The sequence below is a fragment of the Salmo salar genome, chromosome 28 (genome assembly GCF_965601325.2).
Source record: "Salmo salar chromosome 28, fSalSal1, whole genome shotgun sequence".
Classification (NCBI taxonomy): domain Eukaryota; kingdom Metazoa; phylum Chordata; class Actinopteri; order Salmoniformes; family Salmonidae; genus Salmo; species Salmo salar.
In genome coordinates, this window is record NC_138318.1 from 24805337 (window position 1) to 24825447 (window position 20111).

The 20111-nt window shown below is 42.3% G+C and overlaps 1 protein-coding gene across 1 annotated transcript in view; it reads right to left on the bottom strand.

The window, feature by feature from the left end:
- Window positions 1–3021: 3021 nt before the first annotated feature.
- Window positions 3022–20111, bottom strand: part of itga9 (integrin, alpha 9) — a 138719-nt gene continuing 121629 nt past the window's right edge. The window contains exons 24-28 of the mRNA XM_014180007.3: window positions 16944–17069; window positions 16200–16319; window positions 15708–15803; window positions 12096–12215; window positions 3022–8909 (exon numbers count right to left, since the gene is read on the bottom strand). Coding sequence (XP_014035482.1) covers window positions 8811–8909; window positions 12096–12215; window positions 15708–15803; window positions 16200–16319; window positions 16944–17069 — 561 coding nt within the window. The 3' untranslated portion in view covers window positions 3022–8810. The remainder of the gene's footprint in view (window positions 8910–12095; window positions 12216–15707; window positions 15804–16199; window positions 16320–16943; window positions 17070–20111) is intronic.

Consider the following 20111-nt stretch of genomic DNA (forward strand, 5'->3'; position numbering starts at 1 on the left):
TTCAAGACACTATCCAAAGGGTAACGAAGGGTGACGCGCCGGCGCATTTCGTGACAAGAAAAATCAAAATATTCCATTACCGTACTTCGAAGCATGTCAAACGCTGTTTAAAATCAATTTTTATGCGATTTTTCTCGTAAAATAGTGATAATATTCCGACCGGGAGTCGTTGTTTTCGTTCAACGACTGAAAATGTAAAATGGCCTCTTCACGTGCATGCGCACGCCCGTCTCATTGTTCTCAGATCGACCACTATCCAAATGCGCTACTGTTTTTCAGCCAGAGACTGCAGAGTCATCATTCAACGTTCTGGCGCCTTCTGAGAGCCTATGGGAGCCTTAGAAAGTGCCACGTTACAGCAGAGATCCTCTGTTTTGGATAGAGATGACAAAGAAGGCCAAGAAATGGTCAGACCGGGTACTTCCTGTAAAGGAATCTCTCAGGTTTTGACCTGCCATTTGAGTTCTGTTATACTCACAGACACCATTCAAACAGTTTTAGAAACTTTGGAGTGTTTTCTATCCAAAGCTACTAATTATATGCATATTCTAGTTTCTGGGCAGGAGTAATAACCAGATTAAATCGGGTACGTTTTTTATCCGGCCGTGAAAATACTGCCCCCTATCCATAACAAGTTAACGAGAGAATCACTGGCATGATGTCAGCTGGTCCTTTTGTGGCAGGGCTGAAATGCAGTGTAAATGTTTTTGGGGGATTCAGTTCATTTGCATGGCAAAGAGGGACTTTGTAATTAATTGCAATTCATCTGATCACTCTTCATAACATTCTGGAGTATATGCAAACTGCCATCATCTAAACTGAGGCAGCAGACTTTGTGAAAGTGTATATTTGTGTCATTCTCAAAACTTTTGGCCAGGATTGTACCTGCAGACTTTACTTAAAGTGTCACTACATAGGCTAATGTTACTGTACTTTGACCACTCCTAGCAGAACATTCTGTGTTGCAGTGATAAGCTCCTCTCTGTGCTCGGCAAGGCTGGGCTGGATACTGAGTTTCTGGGCTGCCAGGAGGACATGCTGTCCAGACACAGTCATCGGCTCCACTAGGGATGACATCTCTGTCCTCATTACCTCATCATCTGTGGCTTCTGAACGTCTTGGAAAAGAGGCGAGAGAAAAAAAACAGCCTGGTTTTCATTTATTGATGTTGTTATTTAGCCTGGAAACCAAACAGATATGAGCCATCAGCAGAGCCATCTATTTCTATATGCAATAAAAGGCTCTGGTAAAATGGAGCATATCAGTTTGGATTCCAGGCTTGTTGTTATTACTCAGGGCACTCACAGTTCTGTATGGTATTCATATTTTTTACTATGTGATGTTCATGACAAACTTTGCATGTTGTTAAGTTTAGAAAATAAAGTCTGGCTTCAATTAACCAATTCCTGCTCAGATGACTATAAGACATTCTTCCTGTTTTGCAATAACAGATGGAGTCAACAAATGTGTGTCATGCTAGACCAGAGGAAGCCAGTCCAGGTAGAAGCAAGAGAATATACCTCTCTTGTAAATTTGGGGAACACAGTAAAACCTAAAATTATAGATCTAGCAAATAATACTATTACTGTATATTATATTTTATAAGAGGCTTCAGCCATATTTATTATAGACTACCTGTCCTTTGTTTTTTAAATACATATACGCAAGGGAAGCAGTACACACTTTAAGAGAAAGGATAGAGTGAATTGGAATGCAGGGTCCCACCACCTGTAGGCAACGATGGCCATGTTCTTGGTGGCTCTGGCCACAGCCTGTGCTTCTCCCTCTAGCTGGGTGAACTGCTCTGGTCCCTCCAGCCCCTCTGCCCTCTCACACAGCAGGACCAAGTGGACCAGGTGGACTGCGATGGGGGCCACCACCTTCTCTATAGCAGCTGTCTTTATCAGGCTAGCCTGGTCCAGGAGAGATGCCATACCTGGACACTGGTACTGCAGGAGTGATGGCCAGGAAGTTAGTAATGTTATATTAAGTTTAATGGACAAATTATACAGATAGCCCATCATGTTGATTAGTTTGTATTTGCAGGTGTTTTTAACATTCATAACTACAGTAGGTCTCCTTATAAACAACTTCTATACATATTGTAACGACCCTGGGTTTATAACCCCGGGTATCGACTCCGCCACTCGAGCATGCTTTTGGGGCACAGTCGATAGCGCGCTGGACTTCGGGCTAGAAGGTTGAGGGTTCGAGACTTGCTCCCTGCTGTTTCGTTACAATATGTTAAAGGTACACCCAGCGAAATGACGTTGCCACGAGCAGCGCCGCAGATATTGCGATGAGTGAGATGCAAGACTTTTCGATGCCCTCTCACAGTCTAGACTCTAGTATCTGCACGGGTTAACTTCACGCTGTTATAGCGTGGTAGCCACCGGACCAAAACAGCAGAGAAGTTGAGCCTTGCGCTTCAACTCTCCTAGTTGGGGTTAATTGACCCAATATGCTGTTTACTTTATGTGTTACGTGTTAATAACATTAAGACTACGTTACCCAGCAGGCTATGCGGATGAAGGTGGTTGAAGAATGCCTTGCATGGTTAAACAAGTTTTCTAGCTGAAGTATATGTTCATTAAAAGTAGTTAAACCTACACCCTGATTTGTCATTATACAAGGAGCAAACATAACACTTTCTACCTCATATTGCTGTCTACCTTTAACTAAATACTTTGTAAGCAGACCTTCAAAGTCTTTCATTTTCTTAATAAGTGAAGATGAAAGCTTTCAATAAATTAAATGCTGAATTTACCTGTGAGGATGACAGCTCTGTCTGCAACTGTTGCAGCATGGTGCTGTAGTCTAGTTGTTTCATCTCACATTCATTATTTAGACGCAGCTGAGTGAGAAGCCCTGTGCTTGATGTGTGTTTCATGGCAACCAGTATCAGATGACATTTTCCCCTTCTAATTTTTACTGTGCGAATAGCACCATCGGTCTGCCACAAGAGGGTACCATACACCGCAAAAACGCAAACCGCAATAACAATGTCAAACTGGGAGAACATTTCTTGAATAAAAAAGAGAAAAATTCGTTTTAATCTAAAATGTATCAACAGATAAATATACAGCTTGAACATGAGTTTAAACATCAAACATGTAGAGCAAAACTTTTATACAAATGATAATTCAGTGACAGTAGTATATCTTAAACAAAATCCAAATACCTATGGTGTGATAAAGGGGAAACAATACACAAATAAAGAACGAAACCATCACAGTTAAAATACAAAAAACATGTCAAGTTTCCATAGATAACTATATCAGGTGCAGAGGAGATGGTGAATGTGTACAGTACTTGCCATGCCAGTGAATTGAATGGGTGACATTAAAATATAGGGTGTATTTCTAACCAATCAATCAGAGATCAATGCAGCATGATTGATAAAGACTATGCCATCATAGTAAGCACAGTAAAGTGTCTCAGCCTTTTAGTCTTGTAAAGGAACACCACACAATTCAGCTTTCAAAAAGCTGTACATAACTTAGGGCTCTATTCAATCCGTATTGCGGAAGTTCATCGTTACAGATGATTCAAATTTAAAGGAAATGTTCCCACGTTAGTGGAGACCGCATTCACGGTAAACGCTGCAGATGTCAGCTCAATAGGAAATTACCTTTAAAATTCTAGCGCGCAATCTGTAACACTTCAGCGATACAAATTGAATAGAGCCCTTAGAGAGACGCTATGTGAGACACTTCTTACCTAATTTCATTATCACACAAAAGCCTCAACCTCCAAAGGCTGTTTTTATATACACTGAGTGTACAAAACATTAGGAACACCTGCTCGTTCCATAACATAGACTGACCAGGTGAAAGCTTTGAACCCTTATTGATGTCACTTGTTAAATCCACTTCAATCAATGTAGATGAAGGGGAGGAGACCGGTTAAAGAAGGATTTTTAAGCCTTGAGACAATTGAGACATGAATTGTGTATGTATGTCATTCAGAGGGTGAATGGGCAAGACAAAATATTTAAGTGCCTTTGAACAGGGTATGGTAGTATGTGCCAGGCGCACCATGTTGGGTCAAGAACTGCAAAGCTGCTGGGATTTTCACGCTCAACAATTTCCTGTGTGTATCAAGAATGGTCTACATGGGCAAGCATCCGTGTGGAACCCTTTCGACACCTAGTAGGCCATGCCCCTACGAATTGAGGCTGTTCTGAGGGCAGAAAGGGGTGCAACTCAATATTAGGAAGGTGTTCCTAATGTTTTGTACACTCAGTGTATTCACCACATTTTTATACCTAGCACCAGGGGCGCAACTTTCACTGGGGAAATTGCATTTTTGTCCCCCCAGTTATAATTGCAGCATGATTCAAAACGAGGCAATGGTGTGCTTTAGGACCATGCGGACGCCTCCGAGCGGTCAGGTAGGCTGTTTGGAGTGTTTATCCGACTGGATAAAATAAAACAAATTCTGTCCCCCCCCCACTTCTAAAACCAAAGTTGCGCCCCTGCCTAGCACATGCAACATTTGGGATTGCACATTCAGAAACTTTTCAACCCTTTTAGATTGACAGGTGTGCGCTTTTAAAACATCTCACATCCACACACAGGTATTAAATTCCCTGGGCCTCTACTAATAGGTGTAGGTAGGTACTAAATGCCCTGGGCCTCTATTAATGGGTGTAGGTAGGTACTAAATGCCCTGGGCCTCTATTAATGGGTGTAGGTAGGTATTAAATGCCCTGGGCCTCTACATTTAGTCAAATACATTTAAACTCCGTTTTTCAATCCTAGTAAAAATTCCTGTTTTAGGTCAGTTTGGATCACCACTTCATTTTAAGAATGTGAAATGTCAGAATAATAGTGGGTCAGAAGTTTACATGCACTCAATTAGTATTTGGTAGCATTTCCTTTAAATTGTAACTTGGGTCAAACGTTTCGGGTAGCCTTCCACAAGCTTCCCACAATAAGTTGGGTGAATTTTGGCCCATTCCTCCGGACAGAGCTGGTGTAACAGTCAGGTTTGTTGGCCTCCTTGCTTGCACACGCTTTTTCAGTTCTGCCCACATATTTTCTATAGGATGGAGGTCAGGGCTTTGTAATGGCCACTCCAATACCTTGACTTTATTGTCCTTAAGCCATTTTGCCACAACTTTGGAAGTATGCTTGGGGTCATTGTCCATTTGGAAGACCCATTTGCGAATAAGCTTTAACTTCCTGACTGTTGTCTTGAGATGTTGCTTCAATATATCCACATAATTTTACATCCTCATGATGCCATCTATTTTGTGAAGTGCACCAGTCCCTCCTGAAGCAAAGCATCCCCACACCATGATGCTGCCACCCCCGTGCTTCACGGTTGGGATGGTGTTCTTCAGCTTGCAAGCCTCTCTCTTTTTCCTCCAAACATAACGATGGTCATTATGGCCAAACAGTTCTATTTTTGTTTCATCAGATCAGAGGACATTTCTCCAAGAAGTACGATCTTTGTCCCCATGTGCAGCTGCAAACCATAGTCTGTTTTTTTTATGGAGGTTTTGAAGCAGTGGCTTCATCCTTGCTGAGCTGCCTTTCAGGTTATGTCGATATAGGACTCGTTTGTTTTACTGTGGATATAGATACTTTTGTACCCGTTTCCTCCAGCATCTTCACAAGGTCCTTTGCTGTTGTTCTGGGATTAATTTGCACTTTTTGCACCAAAGTATGTTCATCTCTAGAAGACAGAATGTGTCTCTTTCCTGAGCTGTATGACGGCTGCGTGGTCCCATGGTGTTTATACTTGCGTACTATTGTTTGTACAGATGAACGTGGTCCCTTCAGGCATTTGGAAATTGCTCCCAAGGATGAGCCAGACTTGTGGAGGTCTACAATTTTTTTCTGAGGTCTTGGCTGATTTCTTTTGATTTTCCCATGATGTCAAGCAAAGAGGCACTGAGTTTGAAGGTACATCCACAGGTACACCTCAAATTGACTAAAATGATGTCAATTAGCCTATCAGAAGCTTCTAAAGCCATAACATCATTTTCGGGAATTTTCCAAGCTATTTAAAGGCACAATCAACTTAGTGTAAGTAAACTTCTGACCCACTGGAATTGTAATACAGTGAATTATAAGTGAAATAATCTGTCTTTAAACCATTGTTGGAAAAATTACTTGTCATGCACAAAGTAGATGTCCTAATCGACTTGCTAAAACTATAGTTTGTTAACAAGAAATTGGTGGAGTGATTGAAAAACGAGTTTTAATGACTCCAACCTAAGTGTATGTAAACTTCCCACTTCAACTGTAGATAGGTATTGTTTACTCTGATCTCGGATATTCATCCTAGCCTCGATTTAAACTGAATTATTCAGCTTCACTATTGTAAAACTGTGGTAAACATGAACTGAAACACTAGTGAAACGGAACAATTCAGTTTGGATCTCGGCTGTGTTCTTCCGGCAATGTAGAGTAAAACATCCTGTAAGGTTTGGTATCACTCTAGCCTGGTCCCAGACCTGTTTGTGCTGTATAGCCAATTTCTATTTAGTCATTGTCATGTTTGGCATTATAATCAACATAAGATCCTACATTGAGGATCATAAAAACATGTTTACTGAAATTGAAAAACTTTTTCAAACAGGCTATGCTTGATCATGTGGATACCTGAGTGATCGCTCTTTGCCAAAACAGCTCTTGACACTTGATTCTCAAAGAATGTAGCCTATATTCCACTTCTTCTTTACAACATTTCTTGTAGCTTCAAAAGATTGGCTGGATGTGGGTAAAACTACACATTTTAACTGTAAACCAAAATGTTCTAATTTGCATCTAATGCATAGCCCTATGCCAATACTCTATCACTACCGTAACTACAATGTTGTTTATACAGTTCTTTCTGTGTAGTTACATAGGTATAATGGCAATTTAATGGTATAATGTAAACCTGATAGGATACAGTTGAATTTTATTTTATTTTTTAAATACCATGATTTGTGAAATTTTCCAGACTATCATCTAATTGATGGACCTTCTCCTCTGGCACACAACACTGGAAAGATTATTAACTTAGTGGCGACAAGTGGAATGCTTTTTTGAGCTAAAAATGATGAGTATATCTGTTTATGCCATCTATTCACTCCTCTATCCACTGTCTCTTCTGCCTTACTGACATTTTAAACTTTCAGTCTGAAAAGACCACACTTTGTGAAATGTGGCAAATTAAGGGCTCTATTCAATCTGTATCACGGAAGTTCCGCGTTACAGCGTGATTGAAATGTAAAGGCAATGTTTCCTCGTTTAGCGGAGACGGCATTCACAGTAAACACGGCATTCACGGTAAACACGGCATTCACGGTAAACACGGCATTCACGGTAAACACGGCATTCACGGTAAACACGGCATTCACTGTAAACACGCATCTCGGCTTTACATTTCTAGCGCGCAATCTGTAACTCTTCAGTCATACAGACTGAATAGAGCCCTAACTGTAAATAAAATGCTCTAGCTACAGTGGTGTTGGTGATGTCTGCATCTGGACCATGGGTTACTTGGTAGTTGATGAGGTGAGTTTCCTCTTTACTAAATAAAGCGCTTTGACGGTCTGGAAAAGCATTACATATACAATCAATTAAAAACTTATTTGAACTCTTGCTTGGTTATCAGCATTTCTTCATGACAATGACAACTTTGATGTGTGCCAAAAATATAGCTCTGTTTATGGTGAATGGAAGGTCTACACATATAAATAGAATGTTGACTTAAATGGGAATGTCCACTCTAATAGTTATATTTCTATGGGCTTTCATAGGACTTACTTTGGCTGGTTGCCCATATAGCTATCTAAGGGAAAAGGATATGTGTGAGATATTCAAGAGATATTAGTGAGCAGGAAACAGTACAGAATTATATACTATACTCATACTATACTATAGATTTTCTTTGGCCTCAAAACGAAAGGATAAACTTTGGAAACATAGCATCAACTCTTCTTATCAACTCGGACATCAGTGCTTTAAAGAAAAACATATAGATATGCTTACATTAGACTTCAAAAACCCCAACCAACCCTTTCTCGAAGCCCCAATTTAATACAATATGGCTTTAATATGTATAAAAATAAATTTTTGCTACTATTAAAACAGAGCCCTGAGGGTTTTCATGGTCTTGTCTGATAATATCTGTCATTTCCGTGTCATTTCCACTTCCTGTCACAGGACATCAATCTCCTTGGGTGAATTCAGGGACGTGAAACACTCTGAACGTTGCAGATAGAAATAGAATGAATAGAGCTGATGCAATTCCCTATTCGGATATATGACAATCATTTCTGTTCTGCACGATACATTTCTATCTATGTTACAGCCTTCTGAAGAGGCCCCTTCTTTCTTTAACAGTTCTTTTCTGTTGGCAGGGAGTTACCTCCATAGATTTGACTGTCAGGAAGTTACCTCCATAAGCTCCATAGTGACTAATTCAATTCTATTGCGAGTGTTGTTTTCATTTGGCACCAAACGGAAGAAAACAAACAGGAAAAGACTCATTGGGCTTGTCAAATAAGAAACGCTAATTTCCATTTTCTGTTGCACTGAATTAGGGTCCTAATGAATACGACCCTAGCAAGCCACACCAACCATCACCTCAGATGTCTGTTCGTTCGTTTCCTCAATCCCCAGTCCCCCACCCACCAAAATGTCAAGTCTCCCTCCGAAAAATCCGGAGAATATTTTTTTCTCTTCCACATATGGAAGATTGAAGGGCCCTTAGTCCTGATTGGCTGGCTGTGGTGAAAGCCCCCAGCTCATTGGATCCTCCATTGACCCAATCCCCAATTCCTGCGCTCTCATTGGCTTCTCTGTCTCTCAGTGGTTCTTTTCCACCCAATCCCAGCTCTCGTCACTGTCCTTCCTGTTTTTCTCGGCCTCAATGATTTCCCGGTAGCGCCGGCGGAAGAAACCCATCTGGGAAAGGGGGAAGGAGAGGAGGATGACAAGGAGAGGGGGAGAGAATAAAACCACTTGTTGTTAGCTCAGGGTCAGTGGTGAGGTGTAGTGGCCAGATGTTTAACCTGTTAAGATTTACACTTCTCTATTCCATTATCTCTGCTCATATGGTCATCAACAATCAACAGTTGCTAGAATCTCAGGTGCAAAGGTTAGGGAGTGAGATGGACCTATGGCCAGATGTTTGACTCATGTCAGTTGTTCTTAGGGTCAGCGGTTTCATATTGTTTGTATGTACAGTATTATATACTGTAGGACAGTGAAAGACTGACAGTAAAGGGGGGAGGAGAGGGTGTGCTAGCAGTGGGTTGGATTCAAACCCTCGCTTGCACTGGTGCATGCATTCCTGAGGCAGTGGCTTAGACCGCTAGACCACTCCAGGAGCCATCGTAGTCAGTTGTTCTAAGGGCCAATGGGAAGGAGCAGTTGCCAGTGAGGTGGACCTACAGCCAGATATTTGACCTGTTAAGATTTACCAGTCTCTATTACACTGGCCACCAGGATAGAACCACACTGAATGAAGTTCAGAAAAGTGTCCAGACCAGGCTTCCCTTGTTGGAGATGCACTGTTGAGGCCCTTCGCTCCATTAGAAGCTCAAAGTGAGCTTCCGGGCACTGCTGTTGTGGTGTCTTCCTTGTGCTTCTCATTTTTTATATTGTTTTATGTAGTTTCTACTATTCTAAATGTTTTATTTGATGACGTGCTGATTGCAAAAAAAAATGTATGAAATTGTATGAAATGTATGCATTCACTACTGTAAGTCGCTCTGGATAAGAGCGTCTGCTAAATGACTAAAATGTAAATGTAAAAAATGTGTGTGGTACTGTCATTATGGTATGGTATGTTGTCTTGTCTCTCTCGCATTGATTTCATTCATTTATCTCCGTTTGACCAGACCGTTTATTGATACAGACCTCTAGGCTGCGTCTCAAATGGCACCCTATTTCCGACAGATGTAGGATCTTAATTTGAGCCAGTTTGCTACAGCAGAAAAATAATCCTGTAGCAACATGAAACTGAATTATTATGTGGATTATAATTAATGGACATTTTTTTAGGGGTTGATACAATTTGTGGATATTACAAACTTTAGAAGCCTTTTTTGAACCTTGAATACACTACAAGTTTGCATTTCCTGCTGGCAGGAAAATTCTCAGCAACAAAAGAGTGATCATATTAAGATCTTACATATGTACATACAGTATTGCACTACTTCTGACCAGAGCCCTATGGGATTCCCTATGGACCCTGGTCAAAAGTGGGGCACTATATAGGGAGCCATTTGGGACACCTCTGCCTCTCAGGAATTTCCAGAAAAGGGGAAATAGTGGACATGGCGCTTGTAAGAGGGGTTTATTTTGGCAGGGTGCAAGGACCTGGGCAAAGGGAGGGGGGACGGCTGGTGTTTCTCTCTCACACACACACACACACACACACACACCCCCCAGGACCAACATTCCAGGGTTTAGTCATGGTATTCCCAGTGGAAAAAAAATAAGGGAGTAGGAAAAGAGGAAAAGAATAGGAGTTTTGTGTGAAGAGAATTAAGAGGGGGGGGGGGCTTCTTGTCTGGACATCAGTGTGATTGCCATTTCCCCTTCTGAGATCTTTCTTTCTTTCATGTGTGTAGTATGGTGTGTGTGTCTGCTTGACTGTGTGTGTGCGCGTGTGTGGTATGTATGGTTGGTGTAAATTATAGTGAGTTCCGTGTTTTGTTCCTGGGATGGTTGTTAAAGACTGGCCAAGAGCACCTCCCCTGTGACTGACTGCATGCCACTCTAATCCAAGAGAAGCAGCACTTCACAACTGGACTCTGTGTGAACCAATCTCTGGACAACGTAGCACTGACAAAGGCTTGATGGCTGAAATGTGTTCATTGTGACAGCTGATAATAATTCAAAGTCTTACTTTATTTGTGAGTGCTGACTGTCTTTTTCAGAAGAAATGTAGCACCGCCACAGACAAACCAAGGGGCTCTATACAAAGTGCCTAATGTAGCTTGTTGTTTAACAAGCTTACGTATTAGCACGGGGAAAACATGTTCCTCTGACAATATGTCAAATGACATTAGCCAATGATGGCGACATTATACCAGGGCTCTCCAACCCTGTTCCTGGAGAGCTACAGTCATGTAGGTTTTTGCTCCAACCCTAATCTAGCGCACCTGATTCTAATAATTAGCGGGTTGATAAGCTGAATCACGTTAGTTACAACTGGGTTGGAGTGAAAACCTACAGGAGGGTAGCTCTCCAGGAACTGGGTTGGAGTGAAAACCTACAGGAGGGTAGCTCTCCAGGGACTGGGTTGTAGTGAAAACCTACAGGAGGGTAGCTCTCCAGGAACTGGGTTGGAGTGAAAACCTACAGGAGGGTAGCTCTCCAGGAACAGGGTTGGAGTGAAAACCTACAGGAGGGTAGCTCTCCAGGAACTGGGTTGGAGTGAAAACCTACAGGAGGGTAGTTTTCCAGGAACTGGGTTGGAGTGAAAACCTACAGGAGGGTAGTTCTCCAGGAACAGGGTTGGAGTGAAAACCTACAGGAGGGTAGCTCTCCAGGAACTGGGTTGGAGTGAAAACCTACAGGAGGGTAGCTCTCCAGGAACTGGGTTGGAGTGAAAACCTACAGGAGGGTAGCTCTCCAGGAACTGGGTTGGAGTGAAAACCTACAGGAGGGTAGTTCTCCAGGAACAGGGTTGGAGAGCCCTACATTATACATTACCATGACACAAACTACAGCAATTAAAGATAGTGCCATTAAGTGGTGAGGAAAGCTAATTATGTAGATTAGAGATAATTATGATAATTATCATAAAATGTGTCAAATTAGTAAATGACAGGGTACAGTCCTTAATGACCCTAGCCTTGATTACTTTGTGTTAGAATTTGGAGTTGTGGTCAACGTTTTGACCTGGATACAGGTCAACCAGAGTTGGAGGCTACAGTGTAGACTAGAGCACCATGAGGGTGTGTTTTTGACAGTTAGAGGGGAGGTGTTCTAGGCTATAGTCTAAAACAATATGAGGGACAAAACACCTCCCAATAACAACGCAATAACCAAGTATAGTCCATACTATTCGCTGTAATGCAGAAGACAATGTGTGTTTGTGTGTGTACGTGTGTGTGTGCGTGCGTGCATGTGTGTTACCTTCCAGAGCAGCACAGCCAGCAGTAGGAAGATGAGTATTCCCACCAGTAGGCTGATGGCAATGATCCAACCAACAACATAGCCCCTTGGCTCCTGGCTGTGGAGCGCCTCGAACACCAGCTGCAACACAATAACATTACAGTCAAACATAGCCTCAAACACAGACACACAGAGACATCCAGCCAACCAATTAGCCCCTCGGCTCCTGGAACACCAGCTGAAACACAACAAGAAGACAAATAGACTCAGACGTACAGACCCAACAGGATTACAGTAAACACAAATATATACACTAACACTCATCTGGAAAATATGAATTGTTTCCGAAATATTATGTATACCTACAATTATCCTAACTTTCCCGAGTGATGGAAATGTGAAAGACGGGAAATTCGAGGCTACAGACAAGATTACATTGGAAACACAGAGAAATACTGTAGACAGACCAAGATCACATTACAACACAGACAGACACACAGACAGAATCGAGTTTAAAATAAAACCCAGGGACCTACTCACCTGTGTCCGTTATCTAGAAATACCAAAGATCCAAAGCTCTCTATGAGAACTGTATCAGTCTATATCTGACAGACAAACCAGACCACAGAAGACATTCCCATTGGACTGTGGCCGAATCACAAAGGGCACCCTGTTCCCTAACGAGTGCACACATTTTGACCAGGGCCCAATGAGCGCTGGTCAAAAGTAGTGCACTATGTAGGGAATAGGGTGCTATTTGGGATGTAGGCACAGTGGGAATATATTCTACGGTCTGGTGGAGTTTAAGAGAATCAAATGTTATTGGTCATATACACATATTTAGCAGATGTTATAGCAGGTGTAGTGAAATGCTTGTGTTCCTAGCTCCAACAGTGCAGTAGTATCTAACAATTCACAACAATTCACACAAATCTAAAAGTAAAAGAATGGAATTAAGAAATATATAAATATTAGGACAAGCAATGTCGGAGTGGCATTGACTAAAATACAGTAGAATAGAATACAGTATATACAGTACATATGAAATGAGTAAAACAGTATGTAAACATTATTAAAGTGATTAGTGTTCCATTTTTAAAGTGACCAGTGATTCCATGTCTATGTATGTAAGGCAGCAGCCTCTAAGGTACAGGGTTGAATGACGACTGCATGATGATGCCATTTCCTGGTTGATAATAGCGTCTGCTGTGAAATGTCTTACTTTTTAAACAGGCTCACGGGAAGTTCCTTTTTGGAACAATAGTGACAGTATTACTTGGTCTCTGTCCCAAATGGCACCCTATTCCATTTAAAGTGCACTACTTTTGACCAGGACCCATAGGGCCCTGGTCAAAGCCCTAGTCAAAAGTAGTGTGCACTATACAGGGAATAGGATGCCATTTGGAATACAACTTGGCTGTGTCAGAGACTGGAATGTCTGGAGGACTATTCCAAGGTGACTTTTAAAAGGAGTTGGATGAAGCAAGAATGTCTGAGAAAGATAGAGGATCCCATGGCATTATATGATTTCAAATCAATCATACAATTGCAGCATTCTCGTTCTAATCTAAGAATACAGTAGAATATTCTGTTGCATAAAATACCTGTTACCCATCTACATTTTAAGTGTTTAGTTATTTCATTGTACATGTGAACGTATTTCAAAACATTAATCAAATCAATCCTACTATTGCATCATCCTCACACAGTAAGGCCATAGATAATATTCTGCTGCATATTATGTGATACAAATCAAAATCGGAGCTATGTATATAGCCATTTCAGTGTATATGACATGAGATTTTAAAACAACATTGAAACTACTGTATAGTCAGCTCATTTATGAATTTAAGAGAACTGGTTTGTTAAATTCAAAGGAGAACTTCATAAACATTCTCAGTCTGAACAAACAGACAGTCTGATCCCACTATAAATTATAGGTCTAAGTCATTTTTGCCTGCTTCCCAGGACATTAATTCACAATGACCCACTAAATGATCTGTGTTTACTCTGACAAAATCCTTAGTTGACTTAACTCTTCATAATTTAGCTAAGTGCCAACCTCCAAGGCCAGAGAGGGGGTAAGCCTAAATACTGTCTCTGGAGGGGAGACGTGGTCTCACACACACACATTACTATAGGTGGCGACCAGACAGTGTGTGTGTGTGTGTGTTTGTGTCCGTGCTTGATTGAGCTTGCCTGGCTTAATGGACCAACAGAAGAGCTCCAAAACTGCAAAGCTCGCCCATCTGACACTCCAGGCAGGCTAGAGCAAACGCTCAAAATAAGAAAGAAAGATCAGCGATAGTGTTTGAACCCAGGTCTGGGTTGAAGATGGGAAACCCCTCTACTATCCCTCCATCCTAGACATCAGGCTTCCACAATAACACGCCATTCCAACTGGAATATATGGTGCATAGCGAAAAGGAAAATGACCATGAAATATGGAAGAATTACCTCTTTAAACTGTAACGTGTTCCGTTAAGAATACTGTCAGCTTACGTCCCAAATGGCACCCTATTCCTGATATCGTGCACTACTTTTGTGATCAAAAGTACTAGCACTATATATGGAATAGGGTGCCATTTTGGATGCGTACGCAGCCTTATCAAGAGTGTTTCACCGTGTGAGACTCCAGTCCTCATGGGATTTAAGGATGCAAATGTGGCATGAAAAACACAACACCGGCCGAACAACCGAGACAGAGAAGACAGAGACCAAGAAGATGACTAGGATAAATCTTCTTGAACTGTCACTCCTCCTGAACGCTTTCCCACATTTGTAAAAAAATATATTGTGGAATTCTACCTTCTGTCATTACGAATGCCAAATCACTTGCGTGTGTGCAATGGAAACGTATGTTACATTCTGATCTGTACTCTGACTGACTCCAGCTGAGTTTGTGCTGTGTTAACAACGTTGAAAAAATGTCTACGCCTACAGGTACTAAAACTTAAGGAACCATTTAAGGCGAGTCTTCTATTTCTGAGCTTTATAACTCACACGTTATTTTGTTCTCCCATCATTTACCAGGGCCTGTTTGCATGGCACGGAGAGATAAACTAAATCTTGTCAGCTGTTGATAAGTAGCAGGCTTGCTGGGAAAAGGGCCTCATCGCAGTAAAGATAAACCAAGACTACTGCACCCCGAGGGAGCACAGGAACCTACGTCAGGAGATGGAGCTACGAGCTGGGGCCTGGAGGTCATCAATGTAATCAGCTGAGAGGATCTGGGATGAGGGGATGCCGAGCGCTCGTCACTTCATTCCACTGGTCCACAGGCACATTCAATCACTCAACGCAGAGGCCTGCTGCCCTGTGTGAGTGTGTATGTGTGTGTGTGTGCTACCCTGCTGTCCTTGAGGATTCACCCCCCCAAAATACAACCCCCATGACATCCAGGTTGAGCTGGTTTCCTCCCACCAGCTGCTCCCCAGGCTTAAATCAAGATTCAGCTTCTAGATTCACCCCTCATGGCTGGCTGAGGTACAGCACAGAATGGTATTAAACTGTCTCACTGACATCATGTTGTGTCTACTACATGCTGAAACCGATCCCCTCAAACATGCTGATTGGGTCACACATACTGTAAAGTGCTTTGCAGTAATACATCTGTGTGAGTGATGTTCTTACTGAAGTGTCTTCTGATAGGCCCTCTGGTACCTCCATGGCCCTCCCGTCCACTCTCACGTTACCCCTCGTCACGAACTGGATCAACGACGAGCTGTCCTGTAGGTGTGTGAGGAGAAGGGGGAGGAGGGATAAATAGAAGGTGGGCGGGGGTTTAATACAACTTCCTTCAAATCCAGAATGGAATACCAATATACTTGTGTAATAACCATGTACAGTAACCATGTAACAACCATGTAAACACCATGTAACAATAATGTATTGTGTAATAACCATGTAACAATGTAATAATATGTAATAACTATGTAATAACAATGTAATAATATGTAATAACCATGTAACAACCATGTAACAATAATGTAATATGTAATAACCATGTAACAATGTAATAATCATGTAATAACCATGTAACAATGTAATAATATGTAATAACCATGTAACAATGCAATAATATGTAATAACAATGTAACAACAATGTAATAATCATGTGCGTACCCGATTCAGTATCTCTGTGTTTAGTAGAAGTTTCACATCTATACTGATAGCATCCTCTTTGGTCTGGGAGCCCAGCGCACATGAGATGGTTAAACATGCTCTCCCTGGCCGGTCACAATCCTATTGGAGAGAGAGATGAGGCAGAGAAACAGAGAGAGGGGGAATTGTGAGAGAGAAAGAGTGAGCGAGATGAGAGAGAGAGCGAGGAAGGATAGGGATTGAGAGAGAGAGACAGAGAGAGAGAAGGGGGAGAGGGAGAGAGGACAGAGAGAGAAAGGAGAGAGAGATGAACAGTTGTTACACTACAACACACATCATACATCAGCAGGGGAAACACCTTCAGTGAACCCTAAAACTCCACTGACTGTGACTGTCCCAAGTGTGTGTGAAAGTGTGTGTGCATGCATCTGTCTGTGTGTGTGTTCAAAGGTGCGTGCATGCATGAACCTCCTCTCTCTGTATGTGTGTGTCTGTATGTTTGCATGAGTGCGTCTGTGTGTGCAACTTTCTCTCTGTGTCTATGTGTGTGTGTGTGTTTCTCTCTCTGTGTCTATGTGTGTGTGTGTGTGTGTGTGTGTGTTTCTTTCTCTGTGTCTATGTGTGTGTGTGTGTGTGTGTGTGTATTTCTCTCTGTATGCGTGTGTGTTTGTTTCTCTCTTTGTGCCTATGTGTGTGTGTGTGTGTGTTTCTCTCTCTGTGTCTATGTGTGTGTGTTTCTCTCTGTATGCGTGTGTGTTTATTTACCAGGACCCTGCGGCCAGACTTGGTGAAGAAGGCGAAGATGGTGTGGAAGATATTCTCTCTGTCCTGCGGGATGGTACAGGGCTGGGGGTTCCTGTGGGGGGTGCAGTTCCCTCGCCCCTCCGCCACCTGGGGAGATGGAGGGAGAGGGGGAGAGAGGAGGGGGAGGTTGAGGGAGGTGAGGGAGAATAGGAGTTGGAAAGAGAAATATAACAATATACACATTTTACAAGTAAGTAATAACAGAGGACTCTCCTGAGAGCCCAATGATGTTATTTTTAAGACCCACTGATGCTGATACAAATATATTTCTCATAATGTTCAAGGTTTAACAATATGTTTATTGGTTTAACATGATTTTTACTTGTTTTAAAAGTACAAGGACTGGGTGCCTGTGGGACCGTTGGTGAGTGATGAGAAAAGTCTGACTCTGGTTCATCGGACTCGGGCCTTCAGCTTGTAGGAGTCCCCAGGGTGTGAGGTTGAGAGTGTGAATGTGGAGACTGTCTCTGTCCCAAATGGGAGCCTACTTCCTATATAGTGCACTAGTTTTGACCAGGGCCCAAGGGCTCTGGTCAAATTTAGTACACTATATAGAGAGTAGGGTGCCATTTGGGATGCAAGCATGTCTATCAGGCCTACTGACAGCTACTCCTGCCAATGTCCCAGGATTATGGGTCTTAGGGGTTGAGAGGAAGCTCTGTCCCCCAGCAGGAAGGCAGGAGGTGGGGGTAGAAAGCGACAGACGGCACCGCTCCCTGACAGGTTTCCCATATGGAGTGATTTAGAGCCAGGGTGGTTTATCACCACCAACCATAACCCCAGGGAACACTTCCCCTTTCCTCTCTCTGCTTACCCTTTCCTCTGCCTCTCCCTCTCTACCCCCATATCTCTCCCTCCCCCACCATTTCTCTCACTCTACTATCCCTCTTTTTCTCCCTCTGTCTCGCTCTAAGCACTGTCTCTCTCTCTCCTTCTCTCCCCGACCCCACCCTCTTTTTCTCTCACACACACACAACCTCGCCCTCTCTCTCATCCAGAAGGGGAAGTGTCCTATAACCTCTCCATTGTCTGTTTTATACCACCCACTACCTTTCTACCCCTTCACAGCACTATTTTATACTATCTACAATCACTACACTTTTATGACTTTGGGCTTAACTGTCCAGGGTTTCCTGTGTTTTTGTTACTTCAATCCACTGCCTGAGAAAGAGTCATAATTGTGTCCCAAATGGCACTCTGTTCCCTATATAGGGCACTACTTTGTCGGGAATAGGATGCCATTTGGACAGACAATATGATTCATACAGTGGGCTAAGTTTAACTCTATCTGTTAGATGAGAGAGAGAGAGAGAGAGAGATATAGAAAGAGAGAGGCGAGAGAGAATGAGAGAATGAGATAAAGAGAGAATGAGAGAGAAAGAGAGAGAAAGAAAGAGGAGAGAGAAAGAGGAGAGAGAGAAAGAGAGGAGAGAGAAAAAGAGAGAAAAAGAGAGGAGAGAGAACGAGAGAGAACGAGAGAGGAGAGAGAACGAGAGAGGAGAGAGAACGAGAGAGAATGAGAGAGGAGAGAGACTCCCTGCTGGAAGAGAATTTAATGGTATGGAATTCTGAATAGATTGATGGCATGTTTAGTTTCCCTAGAGTAAGGACCACAGCTCATTTTGTTGTGATACATTATATCAATAAAGACATTGTTGACTCTCATAAGCTGGTTTTGTTTTACAACTGCATCATTACTGTACATGAAAAATAATGTTGTTTCTGGTGTCAGTGTGTAGCCCACCATTTGGTGCCAGACAGGTCTTGGACTAATTAACCAATTATGTGTATTTATTTTGTATCCATTGCTACCAGATTCTTAGTTAATACCAATCAAATCCCAGGTAAGTATAATCTTAAACCGAGCTCCTAAATAAAGGGTTAACTTGTTGTTTTTTTACACTGAAATCAATACATGTTAGGGTGAATATAAGATCATGACTGGAAATCAAACCGCAATGCGCCAAGTTTTTTTGCTCATTTTTCTTGCATGTTTATTTTGTCGGTTAATAGATGTCTGTCACGCTGAAATACAGTATAAGGAGAACATCTCACTGTAAAATGACCTCTCCTTATCCCTATAGGACAGAGAGACTACATATTCAGACAGTGTTAACACAGACAAAGGGTGTATCCAAAATGGCACCCTATTCCCTATGTAGTGCACTACTTTTGACCAGGGCCCCAATTTCTGATCGCTGTGACTCCAAATCTACGTTGGGGATGTTATAGAATAGTAGAATGATCTGCAGGTGTCCCATTACCCCCCTTTCCCCCCCTCCATCTCCCCGTTAGTTCCATGCAAGCTATCTGATCCATCCAAGTGATTCCAGATGTGGTGACGCAGGGTGGGATACGGTCTGCAGTCTCTGCTCCAGTCCTCCCATTCACACAGTCAACACAATTAACAGGTTGAGCTCTCCCCTGATCTACCTATATGCAGGGGTTATGATAACACACACCCACTGAGTGTATGGAGTTTCTCAGCCTAAATGAGACACTGTTGTTCTGAAACAAAATGGTCTCCCAGCCAGGCTAGCTATAGAAGCTGTATCAACATTTCTTTCCCCTTTATAGATTTTTTGGGGGGCCTCAATTGGTGCCTCGCACTGTTCTAACAGGTCCTGTGTTCCATGACCCGAGACAGATAAACTAGCAGCTTGTATTAAAGTGTTTGCTACTGTGGATCCAGAGCACTCAGCCATGAAGGCGAACAAGAGTGATAGACTTCATTCAGTAGGATAAAGGCAACAAAGGACGTGGATGGCCTGTAGGTTGATAAACCAATAAATAACGCCAGAGGTACTGATGTTTGGGCGAATGGGTAAATAGTGTGGGGAGACTGCTGTTGGACATATAGACAGTGAAATAATGTTATGGGTCTCCCCTCTGAGCCTGGTTCTTGTCTAGATATCTTCCTTCTAGGAAGTGTTTCACTAGCCTTTTGCTTGCCCTTTGAAGTCCAGGCTCGGTTAAGGCATTAGCATGCTTCAGTTCGGTGCCTAGCTGAACTTGACTAGGCAAACCGAACTAATGTGCTCGCATAGTCCCTTAAAAGCCCTTTGCTTGAAAAATGTGAAAAAAAGCACCAATAGTACTCTTCGTCCATTTTGAGATGACGTAGCCAAT